The sequence below is a fragment of the Crocodylus porosus genome, unplaced genomic scaffold, assembly GCF_001723895.1.
Source record: "Crocodylus porosus isolate Cpor-Errol unplaced genomic scaffold, CroPor_comp1, whole genome shotgun sequence".
Classification (NCBI taxonomy): Eukaryota; Metazoa; Chordata; order Crocodylia; family Crocodylidae; genus Crocodylus; species Crocodylus porosus.
Window position 1 is genome coordinate 19,459,077 of NW_017728921.1, and position 15,552 is coordinate 19,474,628.

Here is a 15,552-nt window from a genome sequence, read left to right on the forward strand (position 1 = left end):
CTATATGAATGCTAAAATTCCATACCAGCTCAAAAGTCTTCTTTGGTGGAAAAAGCACCAGCATTTTTAAGCTTGGTTGTCAACAAGTCTATCTCCCGCTCCCCAAGAGCATAAAGGCAATGGCATGTAATGTCAGAATAGTTCACATGAGCAACTATAATAAACGGACCATAGATTTTCAGAACTAATGTTGTAAAAAAAATAAAGAAAACAAAAACTAAACACCCAGTGCATTTTAATATGTCCTTAGAGCTGCTGGAAAATTTCCATTTACTTTCAGAATACAGTTCCTAAGGGTGCAGCTACATGAGATGCTTTACTGTGCAGTAGCATAGTTTATTGTGCAGTAAGCGTGTGTGTCTAAATGTGCACATGCTTACTGCTTCGTAAACCTTAGCAAATTTACCTGTGATTAGTTACTGTGCAAAAGCGCTTGTGTAGATGCCTGACTTGGAGCAAATCTGCTCCCAGTCAGCCAGTCACCAGGGGGCGGAAGATTGCTCCCTGTCCCTGGGAGCTGCCTACTGCCAGAGTGGGCTCCTCCAGTGGAGCCAAGGTGGGGACTCTGTGCCCATCCCCCAGCAGCAGGGAGCTCCAAGCCCCCAACTCTGAGATCACGGACCTTGTGCTGGGAGTTAAGGATCTGCCAGTCCAAGCCCTGCGATTGTGGTGCTCACATTGGGAGATAAGGATCTCCCAGTGCCAGCCCCATGGTTGCAGAGCTGGTGCTGGGAGCTTCCTGCTGATGAGGGCTGGGAAGCCTGTTTCCCACCCAGCTCCATAATGGAGTTGAGCAGGAAACAGGCTCCCCAGCTTGTTCCCCACCCAGCTGCATGATCATGGAGCTGAGCAGGAAACAGCTCCCCAGCCCCTGCCCTGTCACTGTGGAGTGGGAACTAGGAATTGTCCGGCTCAGGGACCTGTGCCCTGATTGGTTGATCAAGGTGTGGGACTTGGAAAGAGCTGCAGGGGTGGGGCAGGTCCGAGCCCCCTGTCCCAATATAATGGTGGGGCAGCTAGCTGCATGCTAGATGCCAGCTGCCCCACTGGTGGATTGAGGCAGGGGGTTGGGATCTGCCCCACGGCTGCAGCTCTTTCCAAGTTCCCTGCCCTGATCAGGAAGCCAGGGCCAGGAGCTCCCTGCTCCAGCAGGCAGTCCCTGGGGACAGGGAGCAATGTGCCAGCTCTGGCCAGGACACAGCTGTCTCCTGGCTCAGTGCTCCCTGCCAGCCTCTGGGCTAGCACCCAGGGGGGATCTAGAGCTCCACCTGATGGTGGCAGAGGCCCACTGCAGGGCCTCAGGAAGCGGGAGCTGTTTTCTGCATTAGCAGCAAATCTGCTCCTGTTTCTCTGCATGTGTAAATACCTGCCTGGAAGCATTTACTTGCAAGTAGTTTACTCATGAGTAAACTGCTCCTGGATCTAATGCATGTGTAGATACACCCTGAGTGCTGCAGAGATTCGGAGTATTTTTGTGCAGAGTATGTATGTTGTGTCTATAATTCACAGAGGAGTGTTGTCTGGTTACCTTGCTTTCCATAAGAAGCAGGATGATCCACTGGGTAGGGCACTAGAATGGGAGAGTTGTATGTGGTATTCTCATGTGTGGGGAGGAAGTCACTTCTCTGTTTCCCTTTCTGCCTTGTCTATTAACAATGTAAGCACTTTGTAGGACTGTTTCTTACTATATGTTTGTACAGAATCTAGCATACTGAAGCCTTAGTGTTCTTTGGATGGTACTGGGTCCATACACATGTGCAATTAGCACATAGCGATAAACTCTGGTGCAGCGCACGCCAGAGTTTATTGCTCCCAGGCGCAGAGTTTACATGTCAGCCTGGGACTGCAGCACATTGAATTAGGGAGGGGCAGCCCCCGTAGGTAGGGATCCAGAGGAATTAGCCTGCCAACCTGGGGCTGTTCTGCTCCAGTTCAACGTGCTGCAGAGGAGCTGGCTGGGGCATAAGGGTGTTACAGTGTGGGGCTAGCCCGCAGGCAGCCCCCTCATTGTTGCACCCTTGTGCCCTAGCCAGTCCTGATTACCATCTACATGTTTGTTTTGGCGCATGTAACTACTTTGTTGTAGGACAGTACTTGCCCTGGACAGTACTATCCTACAGTGGAGCTATTTAACTTCCTGTGTCCGAATACAGGAACACATGTAGCTGGTGACACTTTACTGTGGAGCTAATTAGCCAGCTCCGCAGTAAAGTGCACGTGTAGGTGTACCCACTGTATTACAAATAGATGCTGCATTCTTCTGAACACACATAACCCTCAAATTTAAGAATGAATGTATGTTTTCTGAATAGAGTTATTCATCCACACTACTCAGCACTGGTGAGGCCTCACCTTGAGTACTCAATCCGGTGTTGGGCATTACACTTCAAGAAAGATGTAGACAAACTGGGAAAAGTTCAGCAGAGAGTAACAAAAATGATTAGTGACCTAGGAAACATGACTCACAAAGAAAGGTTGGAAAAACTGGGATTATTTAATTTGGAGAAAAGCAGACTGATGGAAGGATTTATAACAAACTTCATATATACAAAGGGTGGTTATAAAGAGGATGGTGATAGACTCTGTGGCTGCCAGGGAGAACAGGACATAAAATAACGTCTTAAATTGCAACAAGGGAAATTTAGGCTAGATATTAGGAAGAATTTTCTAACGAGGATGATGCTTAAGCAATGGAACAGATTACTTTGAGAGTTTGTGGACTCCCCATTCTTTGAAGCATTTAAGAACAAGTTAGAAAAACATGTGGATGAGGTGGTTTAGATGGGCATGATCTTGCCTTGAACAGGGGTTGGACTAGATGACCTCATGAAGTCCCTTCCAGACCCCTCTTTTCTTTTCTTTTTTTTTGGTGATGATTCTATGGCTCTCAATTTAAGAACAAACAAATAAAGAAAAAGCAAAAAACTTTAAAAAAGCATAAAAAACTGCATATTTACATTTAAGAGCTGCAGTATGTAAAACATGGCACCCCCAATTCTTTGTAGTGAAATGCTATATATGTAACAGGGCAAATCTCTCCTGTTCATCTTCTAAGACTGAGGAGTCTTCTTTATCACTTGATATTTCTCAAACAACATCATTTTCTATTTCATGGAGATGGAGATGCAACATTTTCTAAAGGAACACCTCGCAGGCTATGTTGTCAGTGAATTTCATGCCTTAAAAATCCATTCACCCAGGATTGGAAGAGGTACAAGGAGCATTTGTCCAGTTGCCATCAGCTGGTTTTTGCCATTCACAAGTCTTTTGTGATAAAGATTTTTAAGTGATATCTTTAAAAGGCTTATTTGCACAGATCTACAATAGCTGAAGTTGTGATGTCATTATACCTGGGATAACAGGCAGGTTTGTTTTGTGGTCATTAAATACATCAGTTGTGTGTCCTTTGTAAGCATCCATCACAAACACAGAATTCAGCTTTACCAGGGACCCAGACGGCTGAAACAATACTTTTTGAATCCAATCTAACGTAAGCTCCTCTGTCATCCATTCTTTTACCTGTAGTTGAACAAAAGTTCCTTTTGGGAAATTTTCCCTTGGCCAGCTTTTGTGCTCAAAGATAACATACAAAGGTTGTTTATGGCTGTCTGCTGTCACAGACAGCATTATAGTTATCTGCTGCTTTTCATTTCCTTTTGTGATCCCTCATACCTGTTTTTCTCCCATTTTGTGAACTATGGTATTGCTCAGCATGTTGAAAAATACGGAAGCCTGGTCAGCATTTTTGGATATGTCCAGGCTGGTGCTGTCAGATGACAATATATAAATAATAAAACACTTAAACTATAAAAGTTTCTCTTTAAATTGTTTAGGAGGCTTCTGACATACGGAGGTTTCCCTGTGTAATGAGAAGCCTTGCCACTTCACAAATCTCTGCACCCAATCCAAACTCGAATTAAATTGTGAATGCACTATGCCAGCTGCATGTGCCACCTCACCAGCTTTTACACAAATCACTTCCTGATGTACAGAAAGGCCAGAACTTAATTGTCCAATTAGAAATTCACTGACACTTCCCTATTTGTGGGAACCCATGCTTTGGTCTGCTGAATCCTTTACATTTTTTTTTAATTTAGAAAGTTTTGATTTTAATAGTCTCAATTTCCTGACACAAGCTTCATTAACAATATACTTCCTTCCTGCTATTTATTCCCATTTGGTGTTTTTTGCAAATGTTGCAATTTTAGTATAAAGCAAGCTGACAATGATCTATGACTCCCAACTGGTTCTAAAATGGCTGACTGTATGTCACAGCTTATTTGAGATTGGGAAGTCAGATTCCATTTTGTGTGTCTTGTGGCATTCATAGCCCTTTTCACTGTAATCTCTGCACTGTATTTCTTTTAGTGCAATTATTTGATAATTACATTGGACTATTTACTACAATTACTCTTTTTACTCCTCCTCTCTTTTTTGTACTGCTTTTACTTATATTTTAGATACAAGTCATTTTTGGAAGAAATATTTCCGTATTTATAAAACAAAATATGCTATTAACAGCAGCAATAATAATTCACAAGTAACATGTACAGTTTTATAAACTTCAAATTAAATACATCAGTATTTTCATTTTAGAATTTTAGTGGATCAGTTGCTTTCTGAAGAATTTGTTTCAATTTTGTCATTTTTTTATTGACAATCACAGAATCGTGGGTCATATGCCAGTTCAATAATCTGATTTCCTGAACATTGGCACATCTATTAGTAACTTGTCCATAATGGGTTCAGAATGCTTCTGCATAGGAAGAATTACTCAAATGAAAATACAGAATGAGCTTTTGAACTATTCGTTCCATTACTGGCTACTCTAGGCAAAACTTTTTACCTTTTAGTACAGCAGGGGAGGTTAAACTTCTGAGTTTGCCAGTCAGGTTTTATTTCTGTAATAATACAGAATATATATATTCTGTGCTTAATAATAGAATGTGCTAATCTACTGACACATAATATTTGCTTGTAGTGAGAGTTTGATCTGATCTAACAAATAAAACTCAATTCCACTAAAAATTAATCTCCAAGGAGGAAGTAGGCGGAATACGGAGAATACAACAAGCTGAATCGTTAGTAAATAATTTTCTCCTATAGTACCTCATCACAAAAGCAAGCACCTGCATGGAGAGTGCTCTTGGCATGTAAGTGAACTTAAGATGGAGATGAGCTTAACTTATAATGCAGCCCCCAGAACACTATTGTTGAAGGCCATATCCACTGAGGCGGACAAATCCAATTTGTGCTCCCATGTGAAGGTGAGTGAAGTCTAACTTGCAACTTTGATGTTTTCCCATAAAGAAATGCTGGCCCTATTTGCTCATCGGGTAAATATTGCTCAATGGAAATGACACTTTACTGATCTCTGGTGATTTGCTGAGCATCCAGTGAATGAAATTTTGATTGCACATAGAAGTAATTCATTGGAAAACTGTGATCTGGTGGTTGATATAATAAACGCTTTGCATTTTTATAGTACTACCCATCTAGAGGTCTGAAACATTACACAAACTTTAACAATTACAGTTCTTAATGCCTGTGAGGAAGCTGCATTTCAGTTCTTCTACTGTGCCGACAGAAAGAATAAGGAAGAGAGAGGTTAAGTGACCTAGCCAAAGTAACACAAGTGTGTGCTATAGCCAGGAGAGTATTTCAGCTACGAACCTAAGTAACTATTGAAACAAATCTATTTTTATTTGCAGCCAAAAAGGGCAACTTACAATAGTTAACAGGCTCTTCATCTTCTCTGGTTTGCTTACTCTGCATCGACTCACTATCTTCAAATTCTCTGGTACCATCAGAGGGAGCTGTGTTCACATTGGCATAGTCTTCAGAGCTGGGGACAAGGGAAGGTGTGCTGCCAGGAGGTGTTCGGCTGTGGGAAGATGACGGACCACTAAGCCGAGAGATGCTTATGACAGATGTTCTCTTGTTTGTTTTCCTGCTAAGCTGAATACGTGGTGCTTTCTGGCTGGATTTCTTGCACAGAAGGAAGAAGGAAAAGAAAGGAGGGGATTTCTGTGACAATGTCTGATAGGGATGGTACACTGTATTTCCATATCTCATTTCAATACTGCAGTCCTCCGGGGGTTTTTGTACCCCACAATTTGCAGCAGTGAATTCAAATAGCTAGTCAAGCTACTCACTGAGAAGTCTCCTTCCCTGGTTATGGCTTTGATATTAATGAACTAATATAATTTGTAAACAAGTAGCACTGAATCTTCACAGAGGTTTGAAATAAAAGAAATCCTTAACTTTTTCACCTCTAAGGAGAAAAAAGGTCAACACTGTGGTGATAAATGTTCAAGCCTCCTCCTCCTCCCTACCACATATCCTGAGAAATGAATTTCCTGTGTCAGAAATATGAAACTTCAGCAGACTGAAATCTGTAGGCGTGATAATCAGAACAGTATGTCTCACATGGCAAATACCCCTGCAGGGATCCAGATCTCGATCAAAGGCTTCGTATCAAATATAAAACACCATGTTTAAATAATGTTCAAATAAATGACAACTGCAAGGCAATTCTGTCATTAATTCAGGTGGGAAGAAAAACAACACACACAGCAACTTGACTGCATGAAGACACATCAGCTTCAGCATCACTTTGGATTTTTTGGCTTTTGATGATTTGAAACCTAACTTTAAAAAAATAGACACCACCTGGAAACCCTTCTATTTAGAAAAATCTCCAACTATTATAAGACTTGCTGAGTGATGTCTCCCCTCTCTTTTCTCTTACCATAAAGGATATTTGCATGAAAACATGAACTTTGTCTTTTTAGATGTTCAGGAACACTTGGTACTCACTGGTTTGCTTACTCTGAAATCATATTCCTCTGATTATCAGATCATATTTACTAGCTGTGATGTCACACATGACAAACTTTCAGGTGTGGAATAGGAGCAGATGAAGCCCATGAGATGATATCTCAGATTCTAAAGAAACTTTCATTCCAAGTTGTGAATTATGTCTTGGACATATTCTTTTGGGGCAAGGTAAAGAATAGGAAAGTTAGGTAATTTGTTGAAGGACACACTATATGGCCAATACAAAACCAGGAACAGAATCTAAATGTCCTGTTTCCAAATCCCCTGGTCTAATCCCTAGCCAACTCTAACTCCCTTTGTTTTAATGCAAATACACTTGTAATTAAAAAAAAGTGAGAGAATTCTTACCATTGCCTCAAGAAATATGGGTTATCTCAGCAGAACAGTACCAAAGGTTTCCAGTATGCTGCCTTTAGATAATTTGAAGTTGTCTTTTATAGTTTCATTTCTTCTCAGTTAATGATTTAATTTTTCTTTGTTTACAAAGCCCTTCAGCTAAATGGCTCTATTTTCTTTTTCCCTTTGCTTTCCCCTGGATTTCTACTACTTGTACCGGCTTTGGCACTTGGATTTTATTTTCCAAGGTAATTATTAAGTTTTAATTAAGGAAAAAAAAAGCCAGGCAACTCCAGGAAGTTGCCAGGATGAGACTCCTAAAATGAACAAACAAACTAGAACTCGATGGTCAAAATCTCACTTCACTGAGTAACTCTCAAACCCTCTTCAGTGCTTACTGGGGTAAGGACTAATCATTAGAGATTGGATTAGATGGGTTGAGTCTCCTGGTAGTAAGATATGGAGCAAATACAAGAAAGTGGCTAATATTTTCAGGTACCCACAAGTATTTTTTAACAATATGTTTTCCCCCAACAACATCACTACTTCATAAGTTGACACCACAGTTTCAGTCCTATAAATAGCTAAATATTGGTCTTCCTGTTATCCATTGTCAAAATATTTTTTCTTTAAAATCCAGATAGCCAAGTATCAAGAGGCCACAAGTTCCAGAACATAAAATATCAAATCAGGGAGTAACATTAGGGAACAAAACAGAGAAACAAATATTCTGAAAGTTAGACTCGGTCATAAAGCAGAAATTAGCAATGAAGTTACCTTTGTGTCCACGATAAAGTGCTCCCATCTGTACCTTGCTGTCTTTTCCTTATTGATTTTTTTTAATGTACTTTTACTGCCACCAGGGTCCCTAAGTGAAAAACAATTTAATGAGTTTTCCGTTTCCAGAATCTTGCTTTTATTACAACAAGTTCTTTTTAGAAATGCAATAAATAGAGAATAAATGGTGGCCGATCTCTGTTATGACATTTATCTTCACTTGTAAGGAGGGGAGTGATAACTCACAAGTGTGATAGCTCTGAGTGACTGATAGTCAAAAATGAAGAAAAATATTAAGAAAGCTGAACTTGTGTACTACAAACATACCACAGATTCATTAGACCATACTATATTCTCAGCTGTGTCCATGCATTCCTATTTCCAGATATTTTAAGGCAGTGTAGAAAATGGTCCAAAGTGATTTAACTTCATGGATGCAAATAACTAATGGCAAATTTGGTTTAAGACAGGTGGAGCTTATACTGGTACCAATATTTAAGGTCACCCAAAACCCCTTATAAGACTTAGTTGCCTATAACTTTGCCAAACCTTAATTCTTTGGGCTGAACCATTCCTTGCAATGTATCTGCTTCAGATCAACTTTTTAAAAAAGCTTCAAAGCAATACAGAAGCCAAAAGTTGTGAAGATACATATGGGCAGGGGGGACAAGCATCCAGAGGGAGTTGCATAGGAGAAGAGGAGGATAGGAAAGGAGCCACATCAGATACAAGCAGAAGGGGGCATATACTTTTGGGGTACAGGAAACAGAGCTGAAATTGATCCCAAGAGCCCTGAATCGCTATATTCCTTTCCTGTCTGTAAAACCTGCTTACAAATATGTGCATCTCTACCCCGTGGTCTCTTGCCTGGTTTATGCTCTATGGGTGAATATTTTGGACGAATCTTCCCTTTCCAACCCACCTACCTAACTGTCTTCAAGGCTATTCTGTCATCTCTACTGTATATAAAGCAGAGTACTTATTTGTATCATTGGGATTTCTGACCATGCAGGGAGAAAAAACAGAACAGCCTTGAAGAGGCTGCTCTGTGGAATCAGAGAATATAATTAAATTCATGACTATTGTTCTGTTTGATGTTCAGGTATACAGTTAGCAAAACATCTTGAATAATGCAAACACATTTACATTCAACATTGTTACACCTGTAGGTTGAAAATGTAAAAAATTAAAACAGTATCTCCTACTGATTACACAACAATATAAAGGTTCTGATGTAATTTCTTTGTTTAAAAATACCATTGTTGTCATAAACAGCTGATAAAAAATAGCTAATAAATAGATAACAGGCATTCTATTATAAACACAGTGCATGTGAAATTCCTTTTCCTTTCATTGGGACAGCTATGCAAGGAAAGCTGCAGTCATGTCATTATTACATATATTAATTTGCATAATTTTAAAAAAGTACATTTGGTTTGGAAAACACAAGGTACTTTCAGTTAATGCTGCAGGGTATAATAATAGAGGGCCATGCTATGTCACTGATTCTTACACCTCCCCACTGATTCCAACAGGAAATTCTGTGCAAAATTTGGCACAGATGTGTGGCCCAGAAGTAGTAATAATGTCACTCAATTTTTACATAACAGAAGAGAGAAAAATAACATTTCAAATAAAAAAAGTCTCATCCCATCAAAAACTTCAGGCAATACACACATACTTCGGATTCCAGCAGGTTAACACAGATTTTATAGAGCAGTTAGGTTCAAGAGTCAAAGCTTCCAAAAGCCAGTGTAAAGCACATAGTTGTCGAAAAAGGGGTTCACTGTGAAAATGAAGAAAAAACAAACATGCTGTACTGCAAAGTTGAGAGAAGGAATACTCAGATAATTTCATACAAAGTAAATTTCTGGCAGACAAGAAATAACAACAATGATCTTGGGAATAAATACAGACTAAATTAATAGCACGGATCATGGTTGGAAGAAAGACCGAATACACCTGTATTCTGTGAAGACAGCTTCTTACACTGATCAGTGCTCCTGGATTCTTCTACCTTTCTATGCATTGAATTAGGAATCCTTGCTCAGTTTCCAGAACGTTTCCCCATCTTGTGCATTAAAGCAACTTGCAATCTCGGTGTGCAAATATACAGTGACGTAAGTGCAAACTATCACTTTCTTATGACTGTATCTGTAGGGTAATGACCCAACTAGAGAAAAAGAGGAAGGTAAGTGATGGATGTTATTAGCAGAAGCAGTTAGATCTCATATGCTTTGGAGGATTTTTCCCTACTCTCCTATGATTAAACAGTTCAAGACAGCATTTAAACTTTAACAGAATCTCCCCTCTTTTGTACAGTCTCTGCATTTCCTTTTACTCTCCCTAGTTCTCTTTACACTTGTGAACACTGGGATGCAAGAGTCCTGGAAGGTCTATCTTCTGCGAATACTTCCTAAAAAAATGAAAACTTCTTTTTCCTGCACTGATATAATTCTAGATCGCCTCTATTACTCACATCCCCATGTTTCTAATGATGACAGTGAGAGGTGAACTGGGCAACACGGCTGAGTGTACTGAAGAATATTAACAGATGAGAGTTAGGAGACAGGGGCAGGCACCGCTTTGCAATCATGAATCCAAATACATACGACTGAACTAGGGAAGAGGGTTATTTGTTGAAGCCACCTCTGTTCCCTAGAAGCCCAAGACTGAGAACTGTGCAATGGAAGATCCCAAGGTCCTTCAGATCTACTTCCCTGCCTTGTGGCTTGTGGGGAAAAAAATTACAGAGGAGCCATCCAGAGCCACAACCTGACTGTGCAGCTTTAGAAAGCAGTTCAAGCAAGGCCCCACAGGCATGCATGTTCTGCAGTTCACACTCTATACTCTCTCCCCCCTGGGCTGACTGGTTTCTTGTTCCAACCCTATCTTTCTTTGTCTTTCCATCTACCTAAAAGCCTCACTTGAAAGAAATCAAATAACAAAACCAAATGGAAAATATAGAACTAGTGTGGTAGTTTGCATGTTATATTTTGAGCTATTAGAACATTTTCAGTGAAACGATTTTCAACCAAAAAGATTGTTTCATTTACATCAAGCATGCTTTCCAGAAACTTAGTGGTTGCAAGGACATTTTCAATAAGAAAGTTTCTGAGGTTCAGGGTAGTCTTTCTGGTTACTTCCAGAGAAAGACTGAAACTGAATACTGTTTCATGAAACTCCTTTAAAAATAGTTTTGTTTTCATTCTAATGTGAATTGAAGCCAAATTTCGTATCTTCTGAAGCTGTGAAAAGGAATTATCCTTCCCAAGCCAGTATCATTCCCAAGTCAGTACACATCCCTTTCTTCTCGCTCCCTTGTCTGTCTTGCCTATCCATATTATACAATACTGTCACTTTTTCTGTGTTTATACAGTGCCTAGCACAAGAAACCCTGTCTTTAGTTGGTCTCTCAGAACTGTTCCAATAAACATGATAAAGTAAAAGATTTGGGGGAAACATGGGAAAATGTTTTGGCAGCAGAAAGTACTGGATGGGGTTTGATGGTTTTCTTGTGGAAAGGTAGACAAAAAATAACTAATAAATGTTTAAGAGTGTTTTTTCAAGATACTGAAAAGCAGCCACATCTGTCTGCATACTCCCCACTGAATCCAGTGGGATCTGAATGAATGTATCTGAGGTCAAAAGCGGATCCTTAGGTGTTAGCACAAAATAATTCTGGGGTGTATACATTTTTCAGTAGCCCATGCATCCTAGACTATTCTCAACACATCTGCAATGTTGATATACAGCCCTGACCCATCAGTGTATCATGTCATGTGTGTGTCAAACAATTCTATAAACCTGATCTTATAAAGTGCTTAATGCTTTCAATTCCTATTAATAGAAATAGTGGCCATTTGACATTCAACACCTTGTGCAACTGGAATCTAAACAAGTTGTCAAATGCATTGGTATGGAGAAGCTACTGCAAAATAAGCTTTGGTGTAAATTTAAAGGACAATAGTCCATGCTATCTCCCTGCATGGATGCTTCTATTCTGCACTGAGTTCCTTTGTGTAGTTTAGCTTAATCCACCTCCAAAATGCATTAAGGTACATCTCATAAAGACATACTTGCACAGAAATATGTTGGCTATTTCACAAGTCATATGCTGGCAGCTCATGTATTAGCAGACTCATTTTACTTGAAACTCCATTTTCAGATTGGGTGGGTAATAAATTTGTCTAAAACATACATGGCTGCTTCAGAGGTATTTGGAACCAAGAGGCTGTTATGGACAGGTGTGAAAGGTCGTACAACCGTCTTCATTTTCTTCTTCACTGCCTTCCTCAGCAAGGGGCCATCTGTTAAAAAGAAACTATGGGAAGAAAGATAAAGAAAAACATTAGAAGTGAAAGTTGTAGTATGTATAGAACCAATGAGATGGCCTAACTTCATTTATGTTAACCCCTGTCCACCCTTCCTCTTTCCTTCTTTTTAAAAGACTTTCATGTAGCATAATTTGGGATGCATATGATTGGACTATTACTGAAAACTTTAGTTGGGCGTGTAAATTAAAATCCTCTGGGCATCTAAGTTAGTGAGTTTTTTTTGAAATTCTGTAGTGAAAAGACTTTGAGACTGGTCCCATATTCCATGTAACAGGATTCCATGCAACAGAACCCCTGTCATGCCCCTGGTGGCCAAATGGCACCCACCCAGCTCGGGCTCTAAGGCACCCTCCCTTTAGGGTTAGGTACAGACAGTCAAAAAGCCCGAGGCTGAATTGATTTAGTCTTTCAAGTTTAATTTAAGCTGCACAGACTAAATTGAAACAGAAGGGAACAGACATTTATCTTTGATACAGGAAATACAGCCACATGCCTCCAGGAAGGAGTCTGGGACAGAAGTTTTGTAAACCGGTTTGACCCAAATCAGTTACGTCCGATACTACATTCAACTAGGTTTATCTTAAACCAGTTTCAGCCATTTTGAAACTGGTTTATGTGCACTGAGCTTCTATTCTGTTACAGGTTTAAACCAGTTTCTGATCATTTAAACTGGTTTATGTGTAACTTCTGTCCCTAGCCTTAATGTTCACCTGCCATGCCTTGATGTAATTGATTGGGCAGGGAAGCTGCCCAAGGGTCCTAGAGCCAGTCCCAGTCCTACAGTCTGTCACTGGATTGCTTCTCTGAATCCTGCTAGCCTCAAATCCTCTCCTCAAGCAGGATGGGCCCCCCTTCCCCATATGTGCTCCTAGGGCACCCAATGCCTATAGGGGACTTGGCCTTTTCAGCTTGTGCCCCTTGACTCTTGCTGGGTCTCTTATCTCAGGTCCATCTGTGGTGGACCTAGCTTCTGGGCTCCAGCCTCAATCGCAGCTCTGGCCCCCAAGGTCTGTCCTTCTTGGGCACCGGGCTCACTCTGGCCCCCAAGTTCGGTCTTTCTTGTGCACTGGGCTTGCTCTGGTCCGCAAGCTCTGGGGCCTCTGACCCCAAGCCCCTTTCATGCTAATGGGACCCTTCACAGACCCACCCAAACCACCAGTGCAACTCAAACAAAAGCACATAAGCCCACTGGCTCTAACAGCACTCTAAGCCAACCCACTGTCTGCCCAGCTTCCCCTTGTCTTGGGTTCTGTCTGCACTGCAGCAAGCTTTCAGTGTCGTACTGATACATGGGCAGGCACTCCAGGGGTCAGCAGAGTCTCCCAGTGCAGCTTTCCAGGGTAGGAGCTCTTCACTCTCTGGCTGGCAGAGTCAGACTGCCTGCTTGCTCTTAGGCACAGGCTTTAAGGGTCTCCTACACCCCACCACCTCCAGCCAAGTGACTGTGGGCACTCACAGGAGTTTCCCCTCTTCCTGATGACCTGCCTGCTCTCCCTGATATGTCCTCTGCTTGTTATGCTGGAGGCCCGTGCAACAAAATGACAAACTTAAGCTCTTGATTCCCATCTTTAAGGCTCTTCAAGCTTTAAGTCAGGAATAATTAAGAGATTCAAATGATGACGCTTGTCTGGCATATTAGAACTGTTTGTTCACTCAACAGTAAAGTTCATTGGTGCAAAAAGAGCGGTTTCTCAGGGATAGAGGCAAGAGTGCAGAACTTGCTCCCACAAAAACCAAAACCATTTCAAACTTCACCACTTTCCAATTTAAGAGCATCTGTACACATGCTCTGGAGTGGGGGGTGAAGGGGTGGGCCTTTTAATTGGAGTGACTCCTGGACACCACAGGCTGATATGTTTTCAGCATCCTGCTTTTCAAAATGGCCACAGGAACACATTAACTAAAGCTTGTTTAATGAGTTTTAGTTAAAGCACCCCTGCCACCACCATGTATTCTAATTAGAATGTCGGAGAACATGTATAGGCACCATGGTACCCTTCTTCAACCTTGCCTTCACAAATGACAGGCTATAGTACTTCATGACAACAGAAGAGCCCATATATAAGTGGGTTTTCGTCTGGGAAGAAGAGAGAAGTAGAGAAAACATCCTATTTGACAAATACCAAAAATATTACTTACTACATCACTGGAGGGCTTCGGGTAAAAAGTTTCAGAGTTTCAGAGTTTGTAGGGTTGGAAGGGACCTGAGCAGATCATCGAAGTGACAGAGTGCAGTACATGAAGTTAAGTGATACCTTTGGTCTGAGCACCATGACTTGTTAAAAGTTGGAGGTTTTAGTTTTACTTTTGCAATATACACCATTCGGCTTCTGGATCAGTGCCTAATGCCAGTAGTTGCCTTTGAATTGTGATTTTTTTGGGTTTGATAATATATACATATCTAGTGGGCATGTCTATATGTGTGCTTAGTGTGCAGTAGATTATTTTACTGCGCATTTAAATGTCACATAAAAAACCATGAAATTATGCTAATGTGCAGTAAAATAGTCTACTATGCATACAGCATCACTGAAAAACCATGCAAATGCACTACTGTACATTAGGGAAGCCTAATGAGCATTAATTTAGTATCTCACATTGGAGGTACTAAATTTAATGCACATATGAAAAGGCACATTAGATGTGCCCAGTGTCACCTCTTACTGTAAAATAGGGCACTCCAAGGATAATGTATCTACATAGATGACAGGGAGAAGAGGCAGATCAACTTAGCTAGGAATTCCTTGGGTAGCTTAGCATATTTCTGGGCCAGGAACACATTACTTCTTGGATAGTATTTCAGAAATATAGCATGAAAAATAAACATAAAGCTCTGTAGCCTACTGACTGTCAAGGCGTTTGCCATGTTAGACTTAGAACAGGTGAAGCAAGCTTTCAAAACTGACAGTTAAGACAGCTGTGTGAAGAAGTATGCCCTGCATTTATTGCTGCATTAAAAACAGCATGATCGTGGAAGAGGAGAAAAAAGAAAGACCAGGAGCAAGGAAATGTCTCAGGTGCATAAGCCCATAACACTAATTTGCTTTCTCTCTGGGCTACTTAGCAGAGTACTCCAAGGACACAGCTATGCTAAAAAGTATAGTGGGCCCACAAAAAGAAAAGACAAAATGCTGTGCTGCCATCAGTAGCATGATAAATTGGTGTAAATCAGAAATGGTACCGGCCACATCAGTATAGCTGGCAGGTAAGGTCAAAATTAAGCTTCTTATGCAGATTTTTATGAACAGCACCTTTCTTGAAG

At 40.8% G+C, this 15,552-nt stretch overlaps 1 protein-coding gene across 2 annotated transcripts in view; it reads right to left on the minus strand.

The window, feature by feature from the left end:
• Positions 1-15,552, minus strand: part of CCDC60 (coiled-coil domain containing 60) — a 148,362-nt gene that overhangs the window by 18,369 nt on the left and 114,441 nt on the right. The window contains exons 5-8 of one of the 2 annotated variants that reach the window (XM_019539246.1): positions 12,155-12,277; positions 9,635-9,739; positions 7,954-8,044; positions 5,730-5,988 (exon numbers count right to left, since the gene is read on the minus strand). In XM_019539246.1, the coding sequence (XP_019394791.1) occupies positions 5,730-5,988; positions 7,954-8,044; positions 9,635-9,739; positions 12,155-12,277 (578 nt within the window). The remainder of the gene's footprint in view (positions 1-5,729; positions 5,989-7,953; positions 8,045-9,634; positions 9,740-12,154; positions 12,278-15,552) is intronic. The other variant, XM_019539247.1, reaches the window with a different exon arrangement.